The 12,720-nt window shown below is 36.4% G+C and overlaps 1 protein-coding gene across 9 annotated transcripts in view; it reads right to left on the reverse strand.

Moving 5' to 3' along the window:
* The window catches only part of RBMS3 (RNA binding motif single stranded interacting protein 3), a 713,870-nt gene that overhangs the window by 45,517 nt on the left and 655,633 nt on the right, over positions 1 to 12,720 (reverse strand). For 7 of the 9 annotated variants that reach the window (XM_059390794.1, XM_059390798.1, XM_059390793.1 and 4 more), the window contains one exon: positions 10,200 to 10,247. The exons of the other annotated variants lie outside the window; for them this stretch is intronic. In XM_059390794.1, the coding sequence (XP_059246777.1) occupies positions 10,200 to 10,247 (48 nt within the window). The remainder of the gene's footprint in view (positions 1 to 10,199; positions 10,248 to 12,720) is intronic. 9 annotated transcript variants of the gene reach the window in all.

Raw genomic sequence — 12,720 nt, forward strand, 5'->3', positions numbered from 1 at the left:
GGACTCAAAATTGTAACGGTAGCTCAATTTTGTCACCTTTTCTGCTTGCCATTGTGAATATTATTTTCTCATGTTGTTACAAAAGCTTTAAATTTTATTTATTATATTAATCCAACTAATAATATTATCATAGTTCAGACAATAAGAAAGATAATATCATCAACTCTTTTAATATTTCTTCCATTGTTCGATATTGGGTTTGGGAACTCTATTTTAAAATAGCATTGGTTCAGTCAATCTCTTATGGCAAATATCCAACATACTTCCCTGAATGCAGGGCAAGGAAAAGAAAAGGAAGCCTCCGTTATTTAATATCTATTATGACTCAGGCATGTACTAAGTACTTTCAATAGGTTCTATCAATCCTCAGCTAAGTACACACAGAGAGCTGCTAATGCACTATCTGTACTTAAGGTGGGGGGAGCTAAGCTTCAGAAAATTTAAGTGAAATTCATTGTGAAATAATTATTAAATAGTTAGACCAGGAATCACATAGTACCTTCTTGACTCTCAAAGCCATTTCTAATTATTATACCATCCTTTTTCCCATTCCGAGTTGCATGTGTGTGAATAAATGAAAACTGCCTGCTGGCCAATTTTTTAGATCAGATCAACACATCATCACAATCATCTTTCATTTTATCTTACCACTGAGACTTGATAGCACACCAACTTCCCTGAGCCCATTTGCATTTTTTCATTTACGCTTTTTACCATAAAAATAAGAGCTTTTGTATTTCCAAGTGAAATCTATGAAGGGTTTAAATAATTAAGCACTATATTAAAAAGCACAATTAAAAACACCAGCAAATCAATGAAGAGTCCAGAGCAATCAAGAGAACATGCCACTGGGAACGTTTGCAATGCACAGCATCTGACGCGAAGCATCCTGAAAGCCAAGGCCAAAAGGGAAATAGATTAAGTTATGCGCTTTAGAATGTCAGTTAAAAAGAAGGATATCCGCTCATCTGGAGAGAGATACTTGCCGAGGCACTGAACTCAGGCAGCAATTCATCATCGGCTTCTTTATATAGGGAACATTGGGTGAAATAATGGACAATTACTTCCACTGTAGTGTCTCTAGCAATGTGGCTTAAGTGTGTGTGTCATGTGTCACCCCTCTAAGAAAGAAGAGGTTAAAACATTACAGTTTAACTCTGAGAAAGCATTTCTATGGGGATGTGCAATCATACGGTTCAGGTATTTTGCTTTCTGATAAACTAATTTAACACAGAGTCTAGAGAAATGTTGGCTTGTCTGTCAGGCCGTGTCTCTCCAGGATCAGATGTCTCAAGCCAACCTCTGGCAAGTGCTGCACACGATAGTCAATTCAGGATTGGATTCTCTGGCGGGAACCTCCCGTGCCCACTTTGTGCTGTTGATTAAAAAGGGAACCATGTGCTTTCAGGACCAGATGTGCTGATTCCCGCACATGCAATTAGCTTCCTTTAATATTGAAACTCGTCTTGAAAATGCTCTCTCCCTTGGCTGCCATCACAGAGGTACTGCCCTTGGGGATGGTTGGGGTATTAAGGGATGCTATGTCCCTGATGCTGTGGAATGCCCTAGGCCCATGGCTGCCACTCTTTGGAGGGATTCTGCTGCAAAGAAATAGGACCTTGGATGCTGTCTCTCCATGTCTTGTGCGTGCTGCCTCACCCAGGGAAATTTGCTCTGACCCCCATCTCCAACCCTCCCAGGCCTGTCCTATGCAGTGTTAAGATTTTTTTTTAATGATTTTATTTATTTATTTGACAGAGATCACAAGTAGGCAGAGAGGCAGGCAGAGAGAGAGGAGGAAGCAGGCTCCCTGTTGAGCAGAGAGCCCGATGCGGGGCTGGATCCCAGGACCCTGGGATCATGACCTGAGCCGAAGGCAGAAGCTTTAACCCACTGAGCCACCGAGGTGCCCCTACAGTGTTAATTTTTTAGAAGAAACCAGGAAAGCTTCCCTTCACGTTGAGTGCAAGGCACAATATAGTACTCAGACATGTGGTTACCCAGGGGAAAACAGAATAGCTAGCTAGTACTGACAAATCAAGAATGACTTCAGTGGACTCTAGTCAACCACAGTGGCCATGAGAATACCAGCCTAGGTGGTGTGACAGAGATGTAAAATATATTTTTTACTACAAATCTGTTTGGATGACATAGCTCTTTTCTTTTCTATAAACCTCTAAAAGCACAGAATTCTAAAAGCTGTCAAAAGGATATTAAGCAGGATATATATTTAATTTTCCTGGTTGATAATTCCCCATTGCTGGTACATACAAATAAGGCCCAGGAAGTCCAGAGATGATGAGTATGTGAAAATTTTTTTTTTAAATGTACTCAGAGTTTTAATACTTCAGTTCCACAAATAATTATGCTGTATACACTAAAATATTAAGAAGTTTCTCTCTCTGTCTTTATCTAAACCTCTCCCATGTCTGCCTTTCTGACATTCCATATGTCTTCAATGAAATTAAAAAAAGCACAAAAATGCCAACTTTAAAATGAAATGTACTTCATGCTTATTTATAATGTCAGTACAGTATTTAACTTGGAATACTTGTGAAATGAATTGATAAGAGCAGAGGTGGGCAAACTATATAACCCATAGACCAAATTCAGCATGTTGACATTTTTATAAATAAAGCTTTATTGGTATATAGCCACTATCATCCATTTATACAGTCTGTGACAGAGTTGAGTCATTATGATACACTGTATGGCTGTCAAAGCCTAAAATATTTATAGTATGGACTTTTACAGAAAAACTTGCTGGATTAGAAGATAAGACAAAAATTCCGCATCCTTGTCTTCCAACTCCTTCCATACCCATCCTCCCAAAACTGGGCTATCTTAGTGATGTTTATTTATCAGAACCATTGACTGACTTAAGCTCCCTTTAGTTATCAGTTACTTGAATAAAGCAATAAACCACTATGGCCCCACAGGAAGTCTTTAAAGCTTTATTTTTGTAATGTAGTGAACAGTATAAATGCACTAGCAGGAACACAATAACAGCATGCTCATGCCTATTTGTCAAATACTCATACAAAGTGTGTTCTGCAAACTGCTTTTATGATACCTGTCGCATGCTGTGTTATATGACAAGTCATTACAGCCCAGTGTTCTCTTGTCAGATTCTATGTTCCTTGAAGGAAATGGGTACATCTCTATTTTATATCATCCAGTCTTGGTTCTTTGTCGTACTCTGGGAGCTCATAAATATTAGTTGAATGAGTGAATAATAAGTAGAACAAAGTCTCCCTTATTAAAATTTATTGAAAAGAAACAATCAATTAGTACATTTAAACAAATGCAATTTTGTAATTAAAATAGATGCACAATATTTGAGCAAAGAAATGAAACCAATTTTCATGCATGGCTTGTAGGAACACATAACTCTGTGTCAGGTCTTTTACAGTAAATACAATTTAATGGCTAATTGTTGCTAATTGGAGGTACTAATGGACCTAATTTTTAATTAAGGGATGGAAATCATTCATAATTAGCTCATGGTATCCATGAAAACAAATTTTATTTAGAGCTTGAAAAATGGTTTTGTTCTTTCAAATAGCTCAAATACACCCCTGTCCCCAATTAGGGGCTAGTTTTATAAAGTGATTCCCATACCAGAAGAGGCAGGCTTCAACCAAATCCTTGGTAGACTATCACCAATTCCAAATTAATGCAATGCATTACTTTCTAATGCAAACTGATGTTACTGATTAGCACAGACAATGTGCAGCAAAACCAGCATACTATTTTCACAATGAATTTGGTCTAAATCCAGGCAAGTACCCCTGTGAAGGACTTCATTCTTACAGCATGACTCCCTGGCTAGGAATCTGACACTCAAGTTCATGTTTGACCACACTGAGTGTAGCTGTATGGTGATTTACCTATGCCTTTCCTGTGAAGCCTCATTGTGAAGTTACTCTGATAACGTTGACTATTCTCAACCTGTTTTAGCTGGTATGTAGAAAAGATAAAACAAAAAATGCATATATGCCCCAGAAGTTCTATGGATTCCTGTAAATGCAGCTTTGGGCTCCTTTTTTTTTTTTTTTTTCCATTTTTTCCCAAACACAGGTTCAAATTCTGAACTCTAAGGTTTTTAGAAAAGAAGAATGACTTTTGGTTCTACTTTGGTTTCCTGTCCATAGTAGTCTTGCTTGATTTCTTGATGATGCCCTTCATGGAAATTCAGCTCAGAGCAACTGAGATAAAAATCTGACAAAAATTATCAGTAGTTTTCCTTTGTTCCTCATAAAATCCAACGGTAAATAGAAAAAAAATGATGCTTTACTTGCCATTTTTTTTCATTGAAATTTGCCTAAATGGGAGCACCTTTTAAAAAATTATAATTGTTAGGGCAAAGAAACACTAAAAAGATAATAGTTTCCTGTGATTTTGAATGAAAATATACATGGTAGTTCCAGCCTTCTGTCTTCTGTCGTTGAAATAATGTGGATGAAGTGTAGCGGAGACTTTGACAAGGAAAGCTGAGTCCTGTGAAATAAATCTAGGACTCCATTTCCAAACTGTAGACAGTTTTTTTGGACATCGCCACTCTTGATTCTCTCATATTCTTCCAGAATTATTTAAAAAAAAAAAGAATTCACATTTTTACTATTTACCTAAAACTTTTCCTAAGCAAAGTATCTCTTAAGCTAAAGCTGAGTGTTTGATGACATTCAGCTCGACATTCAAATTCACACTGAAGTGCCTATACAGCTGCTAGAGTAAAAAGTACAAGTTTGAGTCCCTATACTCCTAAAATCATTGACAGTAACATGACAATACACAATTCAGGCCCTCAAAAACACTGATCTGATACATGTTTCTGCCTTTAATTAGATCTATATTCCAAGTGTTCTGGAAAGAACTTCATTCTTAAAAATTCTAAGAGGAAAAGTCTTTAGTATCTTTATAACATGTTCCAGAAATATGTCCTATCAGTGATTGACTGACACCTTATTAATGTCAAAAAACAAACAAACAAACAAATCCAGACTTACAAAAATACCCACTTAAACAGTGGTCTCTTATGTTCATATTGCTTGATTTCTTTAACCTTTGGCACCTTCACCTCAAGTTCACCTTTGGCCACCTTCTTCATGACCTTGACTTTGCCAAGAAACAGTTCATTATTCATAATCTTAAACCCAAGTCTTTTCTGACCACTTCATATATATCCTGGAGACCTCTGTTCTCTATATTCCCTGTTTCTCCCTCTCTCCCATCCCTATAGCCCACTTTTCTCTTTCTATTGATCTGGAAACTATGGTTTGTCACTTAATCACTCTCTTGCCAATACTGTCAGCACATATTGGCCTTTTTCTCACTCCAGTCAGTAAAACCTTAGCCCTGGATTAATCTACCTGTCTGCCTTCTTGGCTACTGATCACTACAGCAGAAAATCAAACATCCTCACATATTGGCAACACAAAAATCCATAATCTTTAGCTTCTAATGGATCTCCAGTATTGCCCCTCAAACTTTGTATATATTGGTGGTTTGCTTTCTTACTTCACAGTTCTCCAAATCTCTTTAAATCCCTTCTCTTACCATTTCCTACTTGTTCTCAGAAGATGCCACTTAATACTTCACATAAAAACAAATAGTATTTATCTCATAATAATCCTTTAATATCCTATTCCTACATTGACAGACTTATAAGTACATATATCAAGCCTTCCTCCTAGCTTCCCACATTCCCACAAGAGATGTCTGCCTTCTTCAGTGACCTAGTTCTTTCACTCATGCCCTTTATAAGTGACCTTTTCAAACTTTAGAATACTTTCCTGGCTCCTTTATGTCATAACCAAATACTTCTCATCTAAAAACATCTAAAAAAAATCAGAACATCAGTCAATTCCATTCTCCATTCGTTTTTAGTTTTATCTTGTCTACTCTTCTTCAAAGTCAAATGTGCAAAGTTTCTGGCACTTGCTGCATCTACTTCCATACAGGACATTCACTGTTTCTACCTTTCCCATTCAGTTGCCCATTTTATATGTTTTCTGACCATTTTATATGTTTAAGGTTCTGCCTACTTCTCTTCATTCTAAGAACATTCTCTGGGTAACATGACTTAATTCCATGTTGATATCTCTAAAATTCATCTCTAGCTGGCAGCTGTCAGAATTCTACGTTCCAGACACACACATCCAAATATTTATTGATTATTTCGATTTGGATGCCTCACAGACATCCAAAGCTCAACACATACAGTCCTGACCTTGGTCTCTTTCCTGCCAAACTTGATCCTCTGTCCTCTGGTTCACATCACAGCAAATGACACCTCAGGCCACTGAGTTGCCAGCAACTTAAGGAACTACCTTTAAATCTTCTCTATCTTTCTGTTCTGACAGCCAGTCAGTTAATATATCCTAGGTTTGCATTGCATTCTCATTTCCACATCTTGAACAAATGCCAACTTCATTTTGGGCTCATGTTCTTGAGTTCTGGTCTCCTTTTCTAATTTTATGTCTCTTTATGTCTCAATGTATTCACTAAACTGTATCCAGGGTCATGTCAGTCTCCAACTTAAAACCATTTAGCATTTACTGCCATCAAGATAGACTTCAAGTAATCATATCTGTTTATTTTGCTCCAGCTTATTTCTCCAGGCCTGTTTTCTCCACTCCCAATCTCTCTCTATGTGTTTCTATGCCATTGGACCATTTATACTTCCCTGAATTTTCTATGTCCTGCTACCCATGAGCCTTTATATATGCTGCAATCTTGGTCTGAAATTTTCCTTCTCCAACTTATTTTTTACTTGACTAATCCCTAAATCTCCTTATGTCTCCATTTAGAGGTTTCTTCCCCCTTTTCTGACTTCTCTACTATATGTTGATTTTTTTTCTTTTTGCCATCATAGCACCTTGTAACAAGAATGACTAGAATAGCTATTGCTAATAACACTTGAACACTTATTTTATGCCAGGTTCTGTTCTAAGTGGGCTATATATATTTTTTAAAGATATTATTTATTTATTTTATTTTAGAAAGAGAGAGTGTGGGTGCATTGGGGGAGGGGCAGAGGGAGAGGGTGAGAGAGTATTAAGCAGATTCCACACCCAGTGTGGAGCCGAACTCTGGGCTTGATCTCACAACCCTCAGAATTTTCACCTGAGCTGATATCAAGAGTCAGGTATTTAACCAGCTGAATCACCCAGGTGCCCCATGGGCTAATATATCTTCATACCTCTAATACTCACAACAACTTTATGAGATAATTTTTATTATTTTCTCAGGTAACTAATATAAGCAAATTCCCAAGTTTCTAGAACTTGTGACATAAGTAGATTCTGAATTGAGGCACCTTATTGAAAAATTTATGAACTTAAACATCATATATTTGTCTACATAGAAACACTTTGATCCTGTGTCATAATCACCTGTTTGTATCTCATTTCCTACTTCAACCTTAGGTTTTTAGAAGGAAGTTGTATTTCTAGCACCCAACACAATGATGGCTATATGGTATGTTTCCAATAAATACTATTTGAGTAAATAAAAGAACAAAGTGACTTGTGACTCAAAGATGAGCCTTTGCCTAAAATCAGATTTACCCTGACCTAGCCTTGGTACCTGTATTGTGACATTTCATCCCAAGAATGCCAAGTACTTGCTATCATCTAATCACCTCATATACCTTTATTTCTAAGAGTTTACATATCCTGTCTCATTCCCATCATGTACCTTACCCATTCTTGCCCAACTACTAACATCTTATTATCCTTTCAAATCCAGCTCAGAATTTACTTTATTCCTGATCTTATTAGATTCTAGATTTTAGTTCCTTCATACATTGTACATTTAAACATCACAAACAATGACAACAAGAAGAAGAACAACATTAAATTAGGCCATGGTACTTTTTAACATTGGTCTATTATCTCTTCATCTTTGTATTCCAAGTACTTGCATGTAGTGCCTAGCACTCAGAAGGTGTTCAATAAATGTTTGATGGGTTGATCAAATGATAATTAGGTTGGGTTATGTCTCTGTAGATTACCAACCAGACATCTTGAACTCAGGTGCATTATGGCAGTTTTGTCAGCTCCAACACTGGCAAAGAATTTATTATTATTTGAGTTGTCCAGTGTGGGCATATTTGGAGATATGAGAAGAAACTGTTATAACACCTTTGCCCATTTTACTCTCCTGATTTGGTCAAGGGTTGGGCAAAGGATACACTATTTTTCAGAAGTCATTCAAGTTGTGCCCACCAGGACAATTAACACACTTCTGGAAGGTAAGTAGTCTGTTTTCATTTAGCTATAGATCAAACATGCCAAAGACGTCTATGCAAATTCGTAATATGTCAAACCACCAATCCAAACTTGTATGGGGGAAGGGACTGTGACACTCCCATCCTGCCCCCATCTTATTTTTTCTGTTACTTCCGTATTAGTCTCTTCTTTTTTACTCTATGGCTGGCATAGTAACATTTTTTTTTTTTAATTCTAGTGATATCATACTTGGCTTTTCTAACTATTCTATGTGATTATTGTTTTTATTCCTTAAGCACACACAAAATTGCTGGGTTAAGTTTCTCCAAGCACTACTTTGACTAAGTAATTTCTCTGCTGAAGAACTTTTAGTGGTACCTGTCTGTCTATGGAACTAGGTGAGAGCTCCAAGCAGCCAGATATCTTGCCTCAATTGATTTGTGTAAGAGCCCTACCTATGACTGTTATCTAGCAAATGCTTTTGATGTTTCCTTGCTGTTGTTTTTGTTAATTTTGTTCTTGAAAGTGAAATCGTACAACTTAGTTGAAGGCACGTTCCAGTTTTTGTCTTCCACTATGATTAATGTTGGTGAATTATCAAGAGTGGAAGCCACATATTTAAAAAAGTCAAGGCTGTATGCATTGAATGAAGTATCTTCCCTTCCCAAGCATCACATATCCTAAATGAAATAGGCATGTTAAGCTATGACCGGTAATACACTTTGGGAAAGATCAGTGATATTTTAATTAATGACAATTTATAGAGTTTTCAAGAGGACCAAAGTGACTTCACAGCTGAAAGCTAACTGATTGTTTCTCAACTGAACTTTTAAGATGCGTATTCAGCCATGAGCATAATTTAAAAAGTCCACAAGACATGAGAAACAGATTACTCTTCAGATGCTGGGTCAGGCAAACCAGGTGGTCAAGAACACAGTGTTCTCTGCTTGAAAACCACCGTTCACTTGCCAGACTTTACTGCCCCTTGGGCTCTTTCATTCTATTTCTGGCCTTTGTCTCTTGCTCTGTCACACCAATGCCCTTCTTGGTTTAGATTTTATGTCCTCATCATCTAACACATCAAAGGATCAGAGAGTTCAAAGCTCCTCAGGCTGGCAGTATTTTATTTAGTTAAAAAAGTCAACAAGAATGAAAAATCGTGCCCATTTTCCTCTTTGCAAGAAATCAAAATTCGAAATTAAGGTGAAAGCACAGAGGATCTGTGCCATTCCAAATAAAAACCAACCTCTTCATATACATATACCCCTTACAAAGTGTACCACTGAATTTTACAAAACAATTTAAATGTTGCTAATTAAAATCCTCAAGATGCTAATGCATTCTCAAATCAATCTCTGCCACTTTGTTGTACAAATGGAACACTGGCAGCTTCTCTTCCAATATCCAAAATACCATTTATAGAACAAATTTGAACTTTCAATTCATTCAACAAACAATTATATCAAGAACCTACTATGTGTCAGATACTACGCTGGGTGTTGCGCAAGCAAAATGGAATGACTTTCTGATTTCAGAAGAATTCTGGTCTCTAAAGCAGTGCTTCTCAAACTAGTTTTTATTAATCTGTGCCCTCTTTTGATAAACATAAATATCCTTCTCCCACTTCCCAGAAATTCTGATGAATCCTTCTCACACTGAGATTCACTGATACACAGAACATAGACTCTATTTTCTGTGTATTCTTCACAAACCAAATATCTTTGAGCTTTCATTTTTTATTTCAAGAGCAACATACTCATGTTCCATATGCAAAACTGGATTGGAATATTAAAGATAAACTTTTTTGAACCACATATGCTATCCCGCTGTCAGTCCCAGAACTGAAATTCAAATTCCTGTACCCAGCCCTATTGAGAATCACTGCTTTAAAGAGTTTTGGAGAAAACCAGGCAACCTCCATCTCTCCCCTCCAATCAAATCTTAAAGGAATTAGAATTTTCCTACCTGACACAACAGCTGGTGGAGTATCATAATCCTGTCTTGGGACTGAATCTTTGAATGAAAAGAGCATGAGAAAGAATGCAATGAAGTACAAAAGAAAATAAAATAGAATCTTAGCTCTAAAATGTGGAAGTGCCCACTGTATGTCATATGGTTGCCTAAACCCCCTGCCTTCAAATGCTCAAGGCACTATGACCCCTAGTTGACAGTTGATACAATGGTCCCCAGAATTGCCACAGGGTATATGTTGTGAGGCCCCTGTGTGACCTGCTAGGGCAGTACATTCTATCCTAGGATTCCATCATCTTCCTCACTCTGTCATCATTTTGGCCCCTCCTGGGAGAATCGCTGTGAAATTTTTACCCTCTCTGGTTGATGCACATGTTCTAAAAAGCAGCCCATCTGGAAAGGGCCCAAAACACAGTGTGACATGAAATTCTAGAGAACAAAAGAAAGAACTAAAATTTTTAAAGAGATAAATAAAAAATGTGCATATTCCCACACTCTATGAAGATTGATACATTTCTGAAATCGGAATTTCATTAGTAATCACTCAGCCCTGGCTCTGATCCCAGGGACTGTTGGGCAAGGCCAAGAAGCTTTGTGGGCTAAAATGGTGAGAGCAGAGATAAACAGAGCAGAATCTATTCAACAGATGACTGCTGTCTTTTTCCAAAGTGTCATAGCCTTGGAAGGGGCAAATAGTAGATAAAAGTTAATTTAAACTACGTGACACCCGTTTCCAAATTTCAGGTTATGTGAAAACAAATATATCTGATTTTTTAAAAGATGAAACTTCGGCTTAATCTAATTGCTTTAGTCAAGGATCTTAAAAAGGAAAGTGGGACATGGCCTATGGCCCAAGGCCCCCCTTCTAAAAATGGAAAGTTCTCATCTAGCCCTAACTTCCCTTAGAGGGGCAAACTGTGTAAAAGGGACCAGATCGTACTCACGTTCAAATAAACTGCCAAAACATGATTAAATAGATGATTTTCTTTGACCCTTATTCTAGACACATGTCCATCATTCATTCCATTTTCAAATCAAAAACCTCAAACTTCATTTTCCCACCCCCTTGTTAACTGAATTTGGACTATCACAAATGTCTCCATTTAATCTAGCCCTAAAATGATTTATGTTAATCCCTCTCTCATGAGCAAATGGCATGTGAGAAGATAGATTAAGACTTGGACATTGCAAGGCACCTTGGCCAGCAAAACCCAACATGCATCAAAGATTCAAATGCAAATAAACCTTGGACATGAGTTATTTGGTGTCTCAAAACAGGTATGTGAATGTGAGTTCATTGTAATCCCAAATTGAGAATAAGTAGAATCATTTTTAAAGGAACTTCAAACATTTTATTAATAGTGATAGTATTTCCTAGTACCTTAAAAAAAAAAAAAAACGAAAACTTCAATCACATATTATTGGTATAAATAAAAAAAAAGTTGATTTTATAACCCTGTCACTAGTCATTTCCCAAGAATATATTTATAACATTTAAAAATAAATCACAAGAGTAAATCATGCTCATTGTTGAATACTTGGACAATGTAGAAAAGGATAATGATTAAAATAAAAATTATCTCCCATCTCATCATCTGGAAATAACCACACTTATTTTGAATTTCTTACAGCCTTATTGCATAATTTTTTTCATAGTTGATACTATATTTCCACATGTGCAAATTTATATCCTGCTCTTTTGATTTAATATAATAATTTTTTTTCCTACTTTAAACTTATAACTTCATGCTGCCTCACATTCTGGTTTATGAATGGATTATAATTTAATTAATCATTCTTCTTTATTAGCCATTATAAAGAACATAGGGCTGGATATTTCTGAGGTCTAAAGGCTTTTCTGTTATTTAGAATATCTCTATAAAATAGCTTCTCAAAACTCTAACTGCGTGGTGAATTGGAAGAGCTGTTTTGAAGTGTCTTGACTTGCTATTCAACTGACATTTTTACAAATTTAGATTTCTATCATCCCACTGTCAGTGACTGAGAATGTTTATTTCTTCACACCTTCATCAGTGATGTGTTTTCTTTTGATAACTTCATTTGATGGGTTATGTGTATATGTCCATGTAAGTATTAGATTAAATTACTGTTTCCTTAATTACTTTTTTAAATATGTGTTTTGGCATCCTGCTCCTCCTTTATTACCTATCCGTTCATGAGCTTTGGTATTTTATCTATTGGGGCTTTTGTACTCTGTTGTAACATATTTCAACTCAGAATCCATTTCTTAAGCAGCAAAAGCTTGATATTTGCAGATAAACTTTCCTAATACTAGGATCTCACTTAATGCCTACTTATTGTTTATAAGACTACCATCAAAGTTCATTATCTTACACTAAGACTAAATACATTTTTAGAACTATTTCCCTTTATCTATATTTGATTTCTTGTACCTGACTAGTTTTAATTAATTGATACATTTTCCTGAAAGTATACTCATTACCAATTATGAATTTGTAATACTAGTTCCTAATCCTGAGTCCACTTAACATCT

This window comes from Mustela nigripes, chromosome 2, assembly GCF_022355385.1.
Source record: "Mustela nigripes isolate SB6536 chromosome 2, MUSNIG.SB6536, whole genome shotgun sequence".
NCBI lineage: Eukaryota > Metazoa > Chordata > Mammalia > Carnivora > Mustelidae > Mustela > Mustela nigripes.